The sequence below is a fragment of the Lontra canadensis genome, unplaced genomic scaffold (genome assembly GCF_010015895.1).
Source record: "Lontra canadensis isolate GAN:19392208 unplaced genomic scaffold, GSC_riverotter_1.0 scaffold214, whole genome shotgun sequence".
Taxonomy (NCBI): Eukaryota; Metazoa; Chordata; class Mammalia; order Carnivora; family Mustelidae; genus Lontra; species Lontra canadensis.
Genome location: NW_022631208.1, coordinates 797450 through 813543, shown reverse-complemented (window position 1 = coordinate 813543; position 16094 = coordinate 797450). Strand labels below are relative to the sequence as shown.

At 38.2% G+C, this 16094-nt stretch overlaps 1 protein-coding gene across 7 annotated transcripts in view; it reads right to left on the bottom strand.

Annotated features, from left to right (window-relative positions):
* HECTD1 (HECT domain E3 ubiquitin protein ligase 1) overlaps positions 1–16094 on the bottom strand; it is an 89465-nt gene that overhangs the window by 63510 nt on the left and 9861 nt on the right. For all 7 annotated transcript variants that reach the window (XM_032848900.1, XM_032848896.1, XM_032848897.1 and 4 more), the window contains exon 3: positions 1662–1896. In XM_032848900.1, coding sequence (XP_032704791.1) covers positions 1662–1896 — 235 coding nt within the window. The remainder of the gene's footprint in view (positions 1–1661; positions 1897–16094) is intronic.

Sequence of the window (16094 nt, the reverse complement as noted above, 5' to 3'; positions counted from 1 at the left end):
AGGGTGTAAAAGACAAGACAGAGTTTGAAATAATATGAGTCGATGAATAAACAATAGAGTAAAATCGCAGTCCTGTAAGAAACATGAAGTAATATGATCAAGAGAATAAGACAGAGGAGAACTTGGGTGGCTCAGTCGCTGGGTGTCCAATTCTTGATTTCAGCTCAAATCATGAGCTCAGGGTTATGAGATCAAGCCCTGAGTCAGGCTCTACACTCAGTGTGGAGTCTGCTTGAGATTCTATCTCTCCTTCTTCCCCTGCCCCTGCTCACACAGTCATGTTCTCTAAAATTAATTAGTTAAATTTTAAAAAGACAAAGAGAATAAGGGGAAAAAGCTCTAAAATGGAAAATAGATACCACTTCATCTGAGTCTAGAGACAAAAATAAATCTACAGACACAGAGGCAGAAAATCAAGACATTAACACCTATAACAGCAATTCTCGAAATGTCGAGAAGACATCTTCAAAGATCCATGAGGTTAAAACTTTTTTCATAATACCAATACCATGAGAGTAATTATCTTTTTCATTCTCATTCTCTCAGGAGTTTAAGGTGGGATTTTTTAAAAGCTATATGTGATATAGCAATAGACTGAATGCACAAGTAGACATGAGGATAGACCTGACTTCTTTTATTAAGTCAGACATTATTAAAGAGACATACAAAAACGCTTAATAATGCTACTGTTCTCATTAATTTTCTATTTGTTCAGGAAGTAATTTTTCATTAAAAATATATGTTAACACATAATGAGTCTGTTAATTTCAGATAAACATATGTTCTAAATTTCTCAGTTTTAATATCTAATATGGTAAACATAAATAAATATAACCTACATAAGGCTCTTTGAGGGCCCCTCAATAAGACTTGTAAAGGGATTCTGAGACAGAAAGTTTGAAAACTGCAGGAAGACTCTTAACAAGAATGAAACCGGAATCATAAACAAAAAAATATGTAAAGTCTAAATGTGCTCATCAAGTAGTTCTATTAAACTACTGACCCAGCGCTGGTGCTTTCAAAGTCACATAAAGTTCATAAATTAGTCCCACCAGAAATAACACAAAATAGCTACTCTAAAGGAAGTACAAAAAAATAGTTAAATCCCTGGGCCGTCAAACCAGACTTCCTAATTTCAAACTCCTCATCTTCGAATTCTGGCTCTGTCATAAACTACTTCTATCACCACCAACCAAGTTACTTAACCTCAATATGCTTGAATTTTTATTCTAAAAAATAGAAATGCTGATATTAGCAGCACCTACTTCATATAAAGTTGTCATGAAGACTAAGTGAGTTAAGACATGTAAAGTGTTTAGTATAATACCTGACTGTAATAATCAGCATTAGTTGTCATGGCTGTTGTCATACAGAATCATTTTGGCTAAGAACAGGGATAGCAGATCTCAAAAGCTACTGGAAACCCAGGAGCCAGCACAGGAGAGCATTACCAGTGACCTACAATTTTCCTTTGAAGGTAAGATTTCTTTTCCCAAGCTGTACGGGATCCTCTTGGATGCAACAAGGACTACAACGTCCATTGCTGTCAACCACTCTCAATAAAGTAAGAATAATGAAAGAATTTTCTTTTTTTAGCAAAACCTATTTTTTATTCGCCAGTCATCTTCAAATGGGCCAGTAAATACATAATTAAGACTTACCTTTACACACTGTTCAGCTAAGTCTCTGCTAGTCCTGTTATTAAGCTCAACCACAACTAAACGATTACAAAGTGCTTTTATAGCTCCATCAACCCCAACAATCCTTCGGGTGCATTCTGCAGATACATCCAGATAGTATGTGATGGCACGGGCTGTCACCTCTAACACATTGTCTGGAGCACTTTCATCAAGAAAAATTTTGCAGAGGGCTGGTAAGAAAGTGCGAGGAGGACATCTGTAGTGAAAGAAATCATATTACACCTAGGATTACTAAATTCTTCACCTCAAAATAATAACAAAATCATAAATAAAAACTGTAACATAATACAGCATATTCAACACTGTGTCTTCATGCGTATTAGGTAGTATTTCTCACATTGCTTTTGTTTCCAGGAAAATACTCACACGCTAATCTCATCACTGCTGAAAATATCAAGTTAGCAACAGTTTTAAGGTAGTAGCATTAACTTGAAATCATGTTAAAAAAAAAATGCCTATTCAATACACAGCTCAAACATCAACTGTTCTGTAAAACCTTTCCTAACCTCACCAAATCACTAAGTGGTACTTTCATGTTCCTAAAAACTTCATACAAACAGTGCCCACACTACTTAATCTATCACTTTATTTCCTTATTTATCCTAAAAGGTCCTGTAAGCCAGGGATATTATTCAATTAATGTTTTATTAGAACAAGTGCTGATCTGGGGTTTAATAACACATACAACAACTTTTTAACCTTTGTGATCCTATTTCCTCATTGGTAAACCAAAGATAACATCTAAAAAATACCAACTTTATATGGATGATATGAAAATTAAGTAAAATTATATATATTGAACACTTAGGTCTGTATGCCGGCACCACACTGAACTAATTAACTTTAGCTCTCCTTCCCTACTATGAATAGTCTAATGCCTGCTATATAATCAAAAGCAGAATTTGTGAGATACCAATAATACCCTCTATATTTTATCAACATTTAAAATATGAAAGATTATGATCTACATTTAGAAGAAATCTCAGTTATACGACATTAAATACATTATTCTAACTTCTCTGCACAAACTACGCTTTAAATGAGCTACAAATAACACAAAAGGTAGTACTCTAAATGTACTAGTGGAATTATTTTTCCTTCAAATTTTAGTGTGTATCTTTAGTAGCTTTTTAAAAATATCTGTGTTGGGCACCTGTGTGGCTCAGTCAGTTAAGTGTCTGCCTTCTCTCTCTCCCTCTAACCCTCCCCCAACACTTAAACACACTCTCCCACATAAAAAAGTATATCTTAAAAAAAAAAAAAAAAAGCCACCATTATAATATAAACAGGTAATACCTTAAAACTGTCTCTTCAATTGTAGATCAGGGATTTTTTCCCCTTATCTTTTAAGATTTTATTTATTTGTTTGAGAGAAAGAGTGAGAGCACACAAGCAGGGGAAGTGGCAGGGAGAGGGAGAAACAAGCAGAGAGAGAGGAAGCAAGCTCTGTGAGCTTGGAGCCTGACCCAGTGCTCAAGCCCAGGACATGAGCCAAAGACAAACACTTAACTGAGCCACCCGGGTGCTCTCAGAGAATTTCCTTCTTCCTTTTCTTTTTTTTTCCTCTTCTTTTCTTTTTTTATTTTATTTTATTTTTTTTAAGATTTTACTTATTTATTTGACAGAGAGAGCGAGCGAGTGAGCACACAAGCAGGGGGAGCAGCAGGAAGAGGGAGAGGGAGAAGCGGACTCCTCACTGAGCAGGGAGCCTGATACAGGACCCTGGATCCTGGGATTATGACCTGAGCCAAAAACAGATGCTTAACTGACTTAGGCACCCAGGCATCCCTACAGAGAATTTATTATCATTTTCAAAGAAACCCTATGTTGACAGATAATCAAATCAGTCTTTGAATTCAAACCAGAGTTTTATGGTTATTCAACAGCACTTGCTTACCTTCTTTGAGCAAGGCCCTCAAAAGTCCCTTGCTTCCCCCCGCCCCCCAGGCTACCACTACAACCATAACTTTCCTAAGGTCTGAATCCATCTAAGAAATAAGATTTACACAGGGCGCCTGGGTGGCTCAGTGGTTTAAGCCTCTGCCTTCGGCTCAGGTCATGATCTCAGGGTCCTGGGATCGAGTCCCACATCGGGCTCTCTGCTCAGCGGGGAGCCTGCTTCCTCCTCTCTCTCTCTCTGCCTGCTTGTCTGCCTACTTGTGATCTCTGCCTGTCAAATAAATAAATAAAATCTTTAAAAAAAAAAAAGAAATAAGATTTACACAATCAAGAAAAATAATGTCATTATACATTTGTAATCACCAACCTTAAATGAACACAATGTACAATAATTCTTCTACATTTCTTCCACAATCTACAATGAGTATTTCACCATTCCTGTAATTTTTTCTAGGCTTTGTGACTCCCTTGGTTTTCCATCCAGTCTTGGTCCTAAACTCCCTGGCTTTTCTCTCTCTAGTTGGTCTCTTCTATTCTCTTTGTTAATACCTCAAGGATGTAAATCTCATCCATATATCAATGAAAACTCCCAAATGTTACTGCCAACCCAGACCAACTCACTCACAATCTCTATCTCCACTTAGAATTATCACAAGCAACTTAGAAAGAACATATTAAGGACCTCCTTTTTTTTTTTTTAAAGATTTTATTTATTTATTTGACAGACAGAGATCACAAGTAGGCAGAGAACCAGGCAGAGCGAGAGAGGAGGAAACAGGCTCCCTGCTGAGCAGGGAGCCCGATGTGGGGCTCGATTCCAAGACTCTGGGATCATGACCTGAGCTGAAGGCAGAGGCTTTAACCCACTGAGCCACCCAGGCGCCCTATTAATGACCTCCTTAAGAGGCCTGAACATAAACCAACTCATTACCCTTTCCCAGTTATGCTCCCCTTGGGTAGTTTTAGAGCACTCAGTAAAAACCATCTATCAAAAGCATCCATCAAGCTAAATTATATTTTCCCATTTACCTGTCTCATCCATGAAAATATGAGCTACTAGAAAGCAGGGTCTGTGCCTTATCTGTTTTCCTACAACAGATCCAGACTTGTTATCTAGTGGATATTCAAATATTTGATGAATACATGAAATACATATGAATGTATATATACATACAGAAATATAGTGAAAATAATTCCTGTCTCAAGAAATTTAGTTTAACAGGGAAAATGATAATATAATCAAACAAAATATAAATGAGTATAATAAAAACCTAAAAGAAGTAGGTCCAGGGGCGCCTGGGTGATTCTGTGGGTTAAAGCCTTTGCCTTCGGCTCAGGTCGTGGTCTGAGGGTCCTGGAATTGAGCCCCATATCGGGCTCTCTGCTCAGCGGGGAGTCTACTTCCCTCTCTCTCTGCCTGCCTCTCTGCCTACTTGTGATCTCTATCAAATAAATAAATAAAATCTTTTAAAAAAAGAGTAGGTCCATAAAAAGTTCTAAGAGGGAAAATTCAATTTAGGGGATTTGGGGAAAGGAAGTCCTCATAAAAAAGGAAGACATCTGAGTAAAGTCAAGGTATTCTTTGCATTGGAGAGTTATTGCAAAGGTCTGAGATAATGAATGTAAAATGTGTAGTACAGGGCTCAGGACATAAAAAAATGCTTGATAAACCACATGACAGAAGTTGGCTGAGCAGACAAGCCCTTATATTCCAAGTAAGGAGAAAAGCATGTACAAAGGACAGAGAATTGAAGAATTACGTGATGTTGCAGATTTTATTTTCCAACAATATCCACATCATCTCCCATTCCACATATATACTTTTTAAGATTACTTATTTATTTTAGGATTTTAGGTGGGAGGGACAGATAGAGAGGGAGAGAAAGAATCCTCAAATAGACTCCCCACTGAGCATAATACCCAACTTGGGGCTTGATCCAGGACCCTGAGGTCATGACCTGCGCTAAATTCAAGAGTCATATACTTAACGAACTCAGCCACCCTGGCACTCCCCCCAGTACTCTTTTTATGTGACTCTGATACTCATTCCCATTGAGAGGGCCTATGTTCCCACTACTTGAATCTGAACAGCTTTATGAGTAAAGTAAAAGTAACAGCTGGGTGACTTCTAAAGCTGAGCCAACAAAAGCTACTGGACTCTCTTCAGACTCTGCTTTTTTTTTTTTTTTTAAAGATTTTATTTATTGATTTGACAGAGAGAGATCACAAGTAGACAGAGAGGCAGGCAGAGAGAGAGAGAGAGGGAAGCAGGCTCCCTGCTGAGCAGAGAGCCCGATGCGGGACTCGATCCCAGGACCCTGAGATCATGACCTGAGCCGAAGGCAGCGGCTTAACCCACTGAGCCACCCAGGCGCCCCAGACTCTGCTTTTTGCAACACAACCACTACACTGTGAAGAAGCCCAAGCCGTATCACAAGGCTAGTAGGTGTTCCAATTAACAAACTGAGAAGTCCTAACTAAAAGCCAGTATCATGGGCATGTGAAAGACCAAGTCATCAGATGATTCTAGTGCAACATCATCAAGCTTTTGTTATAGATAAGTAGGACCATACTACAAATAGTATCCTATAATTTGCTTATTTCTTTAATTGATAATGCTATGACCACTTTCCGACATTAAAATAAACAGGCCTAGCTCAATCTTTCTAATGTCAACATAACATCCAGTATAATGAAGAGCCATACATTATTCACCACTAGGGTAGTTTCCAGTTTTTTACTATTTGAAATAGTGCTGTAGTGAATACTCCTGAAGGTGTTATCTTCACACCCTGTACCAGTACAGCTGACCACAGGGTCTAAACTGTGCAGACCCACTTATACATGGGTTGTTGAGGGTTTTGTTTTTTCATAAATACCGTACAGTAACTGTTATTTCTATCAGTAAGGCTTCTGGTCAACAGGAAGATATAAGTAGTTAAGTTTCTAGGGGTCAAAGGTTATACACAGATTTCTGATTGCAAATTTAAATAAAAACTTGAGGGGCATCTAGGTAACTCAGTTGGTTAAGCATCCGACTCTTGATTTCAGCTCAGGAAATGATCTCAAGGCCATGAGATCAAGCCTCTTGTCAGGTGACGCTGGGTGTAGATCCTGCTTATGAGTCTCTCTCTCCCTCTCCTCTGCCTCCCCGGGACACTCTATCTAAAAAAAAAATTAAAGGGGTGCCTGGGTGGCTCAATTGTTAAGCATCTGCCTCCGGCTCAGGTCATTATCTCAGGGTCCTGGGATCAAGCCCCATATCAGGCTCCCTGCTCCGTGGGAAGCTTGCTTCTCCCTCTCCAACTCCCCTGCTTGTGTTCCCTCTCTCTGTGTGTCTCCCTCTTGTCAAATAAATAAATAAAATCTTTTAAAAATAACAAAAATAACATAAATGAATAAATAAAATTAAATAAGTAAATAAAAAATAAAATAAGTCAAAAAAACAAAAAAACAAAACAAAAAGTCAATAAAACAAAAAAACAAAAAACACCACAAGCATTTTAGAGTACTTATTTCCCCACTGCTAACAAAATGCTACTACCTTTAAATTTTTGCTAACCTGGGGGCGCCTGGGTGGCTCAGTGGGTTAAGCCTCTGCTTTCAGCTCAGGTCATAATCCCAGGGTCCTGGGATCGAGCCCCAAATCGGGCTTCCCGCCCCGCAGGAAACCTGCTTCTGTTTCTCTCCCACTCTCCCTCCTTGTGTTCCCTCTCTCGCTGTGTCTCTCTCTGTCAAATACATAAATAAAATCCTAAAAAAAATAAAATAAATTTTTGCTAAACTGATAAACACTTAAATTTAAACTGATAAAACACTTAAAATTTGGCTAGCCATGATAGAATTAATAAACTTTTTTAAAAAAAGATTTTATTTATTTGAAGGGAGAGAATGAGTACATGAGAGAGCATGAGATGGGGGAGAGTCAGAGGGCGAAGCAGCCTCCCTGCTGAGCAGGAAGCCTGATGTGGGACTTGAAACTGGGATTCCAGGATCATGACCTAAGCCAAAGGTAGTCGCTTAACCAACTGAGCCACCCAGGTGCCATAAACTTTAATTAAAAAAAAAAAAAAAAAGATTTTATTTATTTATTTGAGAGAATGAGTGAGCATGAGCAGGGGGTTTGGAGAAGGTGGCACAGAAGGTAAGAAAGAAGCAGGCTCCCAACTGAGCAGGAAGCCTGACTCAAGGCTAGATCCTAGGACCCTGGGATCATAGCCTGAGCCAAAGGCAGACACAACTGACTGAACCACCCAGGTGCCCCAAGAATTAATAAACTTTTAATATTAAACACAGAATTATTCAAACCCCCACCAAGAAAATACAAAAGAACCTAAAGCTGCATGCATACACCCACAGACAAACACTTTAGGCTATAGAGTCTCTAATTAGAATCACAAAAAATTTACTACAGAATAAATTTAATTATTCATATCTCATTGCTGTATTTCTAATGCAGACCTTATTTCTATATGAATACATACTGGAGGTAGATATGAAACCATGCTGGGCATATATTAACATCATTTTAAAATCTCCATTCCATTTTCCCTTAAAAAAATAAAAATCACAATTTACTAACCTATTAATTCATACCTCCAAGGACTGAAAGCTTATAACATCATCTTCAATTACATTTTCCTACAATGAACTCTAAAGTTCAAAACAATCAAAAACTACAAGATCCTCTATCAAAAGTAATACCATTTTGAAAATGTTTATAAGAAGATAATTATATGCAAACACACTGGGTTAGACTTCAGAAAATAATTAAATATTATTTAAAACAGATTAAGGAAAGTTTGATTTCCTCATATATGAATTGTGAAGTCAAGCGTTCCAAAAAAAGTTATCAGGCAAAAATGTATTTGGGGGAGGGCAGGGAGGGACAGGGTGGCTGGGTTATGGATATTGGGGAGGGTATGTGTTATGGTGAGTGCTGTAAATTGTGTAAGACTGATGATTCACAGACCTGTACCCCTAAAGCAAATAATGCATTATATGTTAATTTTAAAAAAGGTATATACACAAAGATGGTCACAGTGACATAAACCATGTATCTAATAACAAGGGCATGATTAAGTATATAACACATCCATATGACAGATTATGCTAGTTTTACTGAGATACTTACTAAAAACATATTATGATACAAATATTGTTTAATAAAAATATTAGGTAAAAGAAGAAAAATCATATCCATTATGGTGTTCATGTTAAAATATTCAGAGAAAAAAACTAAAGGAAAAAGTTAAAATAGCTTAGTACTAAATAGTGCAATTATAGATAATTTCTCTAAAAATTTCTCTAAACTTTTCTGATTTGTCCAAATTTCTCATTCTCTACACTTCTCATTCTCTAAGCTTTTCTAATTTTCCTAAATCTCTGAAACAAGTGTATTTTACAATTCCCAGAAAATAAATTTAAAATTTGGGGCAAGTCAACTACAGTAAGTTTATTATAGCCTATTTCTCCCAATTATAACCAAAAACCTTGGGAAAAAAAAAAAACAAAAAAAAAGCAACCATCTGAAGACTCTGAAAAGTAAAGAGCAGATGGACTAAGGAAGGAAATCAAAACTTAAATAAGGACCCATGATAGAAGTAAGTTTCAGGGGCATTTTTCCTTTCCTCTTTTCTTTTCTGGTTTGACGCCTTGATGGGTCAGGTCTCAAACTATATAGCAGGAACACAGAACATAAACTCAGAGAGGACCAATAAAGAGGGTCTCTGTGAGCCAGAGAGTGTGGGGAGAAATTCCCGGGGCTTCTTACTCCCTACCTGGCCCCAAGACTAACCTCAGAGTTAAGCCTCACACTAAATCCTGAGTGACACATGCACAGTGCAGTAGAGATGGCATGAGCACATGAGCATCTAAGGTGCTGGAGAGAACTGGGCACTAAGAAAAGGAGCCCCTATGGATAAAAGAGCATGAGAAGAATCCTGTTATCTTCCCTTTTTCTCTCACTACTTTCACCTTGGGAGCAGCCTAGTCTAGTCTAGTTTAGTGCCAGCATAAGGGGTAAGACTGGAGGTGGAGGTGATGGGAAGAAGTGTAGCAATAACATCAAGAAAGTCCCAGTTTTCTAGCTAGAACACAAGTAAAAAGGGCTCCAGGTAGCCAAAAAATACAGGGGAAATCTCAGAAAAGAAACAGCAGATAAAGGATCCCCAACACAAGTCCTAAGCTCACTTCCAAACTACACTATGAAGGAAAGAGCTGAAAAACACCAGCAAAGACTCTGACAACTGAACTATGATATAATCCACCACTCAAGCCCCAGATTATACTCTGAATGACAAATGTACATACAGAGTAGACCCAAACACCATAACAAAAGCTATGAAATCACTAACATTGGAACCACCACCCACAGAGGGCAAGACAGAACTTGCAATCTAAATCTAATCAGAATGACTGCATGCCAACACAAAACAAAATCAACATTATCTCCAGACGACTGTTATAAAACCCAGAGTCTAACAATATCCCAAATAGCTAAGATAAAATCCAAAATAACTTGAAACAGGGGTGCCTGGCTGACTCAGTCAGTAGAGCAAGTGACTCTTCAGTCTCAGGGTCATGAGTTCAATGCCCACGTTGGGCATGGAGCCATAAAAAAACTTGAAACACAAAGAAGCAGTACAATCTGACTTATCCAACTCAAGAAAAAGACAGCTGGGTGCCTGGGTGGCTCAGTCGGTTGAGCATCTACCGGACTCTTGATCTCAGCTCAGGTCCTGATCTCAGGGTCATAAGTTCAAGACTCATGTCAGGCTAACACTACACATGGAGCCTACTTGTCAATGGGGGGAGAGGGGGGCTGGTCAACAGATACAAGCCTGAGACAACCTAGATATTAAAATTATCAGGGGTAGGGGCGCCTGAGTGGCTCAGTGGGTTAAGCCTCTGCCTTCGGCTCAGGTCATGATTTCAGGGTCCTGGGATTGAGCCCCGCATCAGGCTCTCTGCTCAGCGGGGAGCCTGCTTCCTCCTCTCTCTCTGCCTGCCTCTCTGCCTACTTGTGATCTCTGTCTGTCAAATAAATAAATAAATAAAATCTTTTAAAAATAAATAAATATCAGGGGTTAAAAAAAAAAAAGAAACGAAAATTATCAAGGAGGATTATCAATTAGGTATTGTAACTATACACAAAAAGGTAAATGTGAACATTCTTGAAATGACTGGAAACAGAAAACATAAAAAAGAATCAAATGGAAGTTTCAGAAATAAAAAGTACAGGGGAGCCTGTACAGGTTAAGTACAGGTTAAGTATCTGCCTATAGCTCAGGTCATGATCTTAGGATCCTGGGATCAAGCCCCACGTCAGGCTCCCAGATCAGCATGGAATCTACTTATCCCTCTCCCTCCATCTCCCCACTGCTTGTGCTATCTCAAATGAATAAATAAAATCTTAAAAAAAAAAAAAAAAAAAAAAGGAGGGGGCACCTGGGTGGCTCCATGGGTTAAGCCTCTGCCTTCAGCTCAGGTCATGATCCCAGAGTCCTGGGATCAAGCCCCACATTGGGCTCTCCGCTCAGCAGGGAGCCTGCTTCCCCTTCTCTCTCTCTCTGACTGCCTCTCTGCCTGCTTGTGATCTCTCTCTCTGTCAAATAAATAAATAAAATCTTTAAAAAAAAAAAAAAAGGAAAAAAGAAAGAAAAAGTACAATTTGTGAGTGGGGGGGAAACTTCACTAGATGGGCTCAAAAGCCATAAAACATAGTCAGTGAAGTTGAAAACAGGTAATAAAAATTATCCAATCTGAAGAACAGAGTGAAAAGACTGGGAGAAAAAAGGAAATAGTGACAGGCAGCAAAGGGAACACATTAAAAAGTGTAACAATTGTGCGATTGGAGCCCCAGAAGGAAAGGAGAAAACAAAATGTCTGTAGAAAATAGATTTTACAAAGAAAAGCTCCAAATGTGGTGAAAGGCATATGATTCAAGAAGCTCAGCAAACTTCAATTAAGACAACCATGCACAGGCAAATCATAATCAAAGAGCAAAACCCCGCAAAGGTAAATTTTTTAAAAAATCTTAAAAGCAGCAAAAGGAAAAGCAACGCAAAGAAACAAAGATCAGAATAAATGCAGATTTCTCATCAGAAACCATAAAGGCTGGAAAACGATGGAATATTCTATCTTTAAAATGCTGAAAAGAACTGTCATCCCAGAATTTTATATCCAGCAAAAATATCTTCACAGCATAAATATAAAATAAAGACATTCTCAGATGAAAGAAAACTAAGAGAATTAATCACCAGCAGACTTCCCTAAAAGAAATGTTAAAGAGGGGCGCCTGGGTGGTTCAGTTGGTTAAATGTCTAATTCAACAAGATTTCTGCTCAGGTCTTGATCTCAGGGTCCTGAGTTCAAGCCCCATGTTGAGCTCAACACAGGGTGTGGCTCCTACTTTAAAAAAAAAAAGGGGGGGGCCTGAGTGGCTCAGTGGGTTAAAGCCTCTGCCTTCCGCTCAGGTCATGATCCCAGGGTCCTGGGATCAAGCCCCGTATCGGGCTCTCTGCTCGGCGGGGAGCCTGCTTCCTCCTCTCTCTCTGCCTGCCTCTCTGCCTACTTGTGATCTCTCTCTGTTAAATAAATAAACAAAAATCTTAAAAAAAAAAAAAAAAAAAAAGAAAGAAAAGAAAAAGAAAAAAGAAAAAAAGAAAGAAAGAAAGGGCACCTGGGCCACTGGGTGGCTTAGTTGGTTAAGTGTCTTCCTTTGGCTCAGGTCATGATCCCAGAATCCTGGGATCCAGCACCGTAACAGGCTTCCTACTCAGAGGGGAGACTGCTTCTCCCTCTGCCCCCCTACCCCAAGATCTCTTTCTCTCTCTGCTCTCTTTCAAATAAATAAATAAAATCTTAAAAAAAAAAGAAAAGAAAAAGAAATGCTAGGGAAAGTTCTTCGAAGCTGAAGAAAATGATACCAGAGACATACATGGAACTTCAGGAATGAAGGAAGAACAGAAATAACAAATAGGAAGATAAATATAACAGATTATTCTTCTCCTCTTAAACTGACTTTTGAAAGTGAAAATTTTAAGACTGCATCTTGAGATTTTCATGTATATAGACTTAAAACATACAAAAATTATAATATGAAAAGAATAAAGGGAAGGCTTCTTCATATTAAATGGTAAAACACTAACTCTTAGTTAATTGCAATTCTCATAGCAACCATTAAAAAAATATAAAGTGAGCCAAAAACTAACAGGCAAGTTAAATTAAAATGTTACAAAATATTCAAGTAAGGAAAGGCAGGAAAGAAGAAACAGAAGAAGAGAGGGAGTGTGAGCACAGGTGAGCGACAGAACAAAAAACAAGAAGTAAAATGTTAGACATATTTCCAAACACATCAAAAATTACATTAAATATAAATGGTCTAAACTCACCAATTAAAAAAAGACTGGGTGGATTTAAGGAAGACAACCAGGTTGGATTAAAAAAAACACAAGCTAACCATGTTCTGTCTACGAGAAACCCACATTACATATAATAACATAGACTGGTTAGAACTTAAAGGATGGAAAAGACCAAATAAACACTATCAAAAGAAAGCTAGAAGGGCACCAAGCTGGCTCATTTAGTGGAACATGGGACTCATGATCTCAGGGTTGTGGATTCGAGCCCCGTGTCGGGTACAGAGATTACTTAAAAATAAAATCTTGGGGCACCTGGGTGGCTTAGTCATTAAGTGCATGCCTTTGGCTCAGGTCACAATCCCAGGGTCCTAGGATCAAGCTCCATATCAGGCTCCCTGCTCAGTGGGGAGTCTGCTTCTCCCTCTCCCACTCCCCCTGCTTGTGTTCCCTCTCTTATTGTGTCTCTCTCTCTCAAATAAATAAATAACATCTTGGGGGGGGGGGGGGGAAAGAAAGAAAAGAGAAAAAACAAGCAAGCAAGCAAGCAAGTGAGCTTAAGCAGTTATAGTTATGTAAAACAAAATAAACTTCAGAATGTGGAAAATTACCAGAGATAAAAATAGAGTTTTCATAACAATAAAGAAAATAAAATTTCCTAACAATCCTTTTAAAGGCACCTAACAAGGCTTCAAAATACATGAAAAACTGAGATAACTGAAAAGAAATAGATAAATCTACAATTACACTTGGAGACTTCAACACCTCTCGTTCAATAACCTATAAAACAAATAGACAGAAAATCAACAAGGATATAGACTGAACACCACTATCAACCAACCTGACCTAATTTCACACTTACAGACATTCCTCCCTATTAGAGCAAAACATACATTCTTCTGATGTGTATGTGGATGTGTCACCAAAAATAGACCATATCATGGGTGGTAAAACAAACCTTAATAGATTTAAAATAATTAAAATAATATAAAGTATATTCTCTAACCACAATAGTGCCACAAAAACACCTGTAAAATCCCTAAATATCTGTAAATTAAGCAATACACTTCTAAATAACACAAGGGTCAAAAAGAAACTGCCAAACAAAATTTTTAAGTATTCTGAACTAAATTAAAATAAATATATAACATCAACTAAAGCAGAAAAGAGATATTTATAGTATTAAGTGCTTATATTAGACAAGGTCTCAAATCAGTAACCTGAGCTTCCATCTAAGAACTAGAAAAAAAAGAGCAAATTAAATCTCAAACCAATGCAGAAGGAATTAAGAGCAGAAATCAATGAAACGTAAAGCAGAAAAATAAACAATGAATTAAACCAAAAGCCACTTCTTTATAAAGATTAATAAAACTGATAAATATTTAGCCAGATTGATCAAATCATAAAAATTGCCAGTATGAAGATGAAAAATAAGATTATCCCAACACACTGTACAAACACCTAAGCATAAAAAGGAATACTGCAAACAACTCTATGCCCACAAATTCTAATTCACATTAGTTAGCCCAATTCTACTAAAATTCACTCAAGAATTAAGTAACTTAGGGCCACCTGCCTCTATGCCTACTTGTGATTTCTGTGTGTTAAATAAATAGATAAAATCTTAAAAAAAAAAAAAAAAAAAAAAGAATAGGGGCATCTAAGTGGCTTAGTTGGTTAGGCATCTGCCTTTGGCTCACGTCATGATCCCTGAGTCCTCAGATCAAGCCCTGTGTCAGGCTCCCTGCTAAGCAGGGAACCTGCTTCTCCCTCTCCCTCTCCTCTGCCCCTGCTCTCTATCGCTCACTCTCTTTCTCTCTCAAATAAATAAATAAAATCTTAAAACAAACAAACAAAAAAATGAGAACAAAAGGCTTCATGAGGTTCCAAAGATAAATAATTTCCTTGGGAACTGTAATAGTTTTTATATGGTAACTATCCTATCCTTTTTCTAGACTGTATTGCTTGGACTTGGGCCAAGATTTTTTAAGATTTACAATATCAAATTTAACCTTTTTTAAAAATATATTTTATTTATTTATTTATTTTAAAAAGATTTTTATTTATTTATTTGACAGACAGAGATCACAAGCAGGCAAAGAGGCAGGCAGGAAAGGGGGGGGAGCAGGCTCCCTGCTGAGCAGAGAGCCCGATGAGGGGTCATGACCTGGGCCGAAGGCAGAGGCTTAACACACTGAGCCACCCAGGTGCCCCGATTTTACTTATTTGTTTAACAGAAAGAGAGAGATCACAAGTTGGCAGAGAGGCAGGCAGAGAGAGAGTAGGAAGCAGGCTCTCTGCTGAACCCAGAGAGCCCAATGCGGGGCTCTATTCCAGGACCCTGAGATCATGACCTGAGCCAAAGGCAGAGGCTTAACCCACTGAGCCACCCAGGTGCTCCTCATCTTTTATTTTTGTCCCTGCTCCCAGCCTTGACTCCCCCTGTATTGCTTAACTAAAAATAACTCCTGGCAAAGCAGTTGAAAATTATGGCATTCCTTCTCAAAGGAAAAGGAGTAAAATTCCAATACGTAGACTTGCTTTTCTCCAATTAAAACACACACACACATCTGACTACAATTCATTAAGTAAGTATCTACTGAACAGATAGTACTTTTTTATGCCAAGTACTGTACTAGGTATTGGAAGGTAGGATACAAAGATGAGTAAGACAGTGCTGGGCTCTAAGGAACTAAAAGGTTTCATGGCACAGTCAACAAGTATGCAAAACATACATTGTTTACAGCTACAAAGAAGAAGAATATGTGTTTTGTTTTTTTTAATATTTTAAGGTGAGGGGCACCTGGGTGGCTCAGTCGTTAAGCATCTGCCTTCAGCTCAGGTCATGATTCCAGGTCCTGGGATTGAGCCCTGCATCCGGCTCCCTGCTCAGCAGGAAGCCTGCTTCTCCCTCTCCCACTCCCCCTGCTTGTGTTCCCACTCTCACTGTGTCTCTCTGTCAAATTAATAAATAAAATTATTTTTAAAAAGTATTTTAAGGTAAAAGACACTTTGGTAAACTTAACAAAACTCACTGAAGATCATTATCTATGAGCTCCCTTACAGAGAATGGTTCTCATCTTGTAACACTTCTTTCTGCTGTTCATTGAAAAGAAGTACATAAACAATAGTT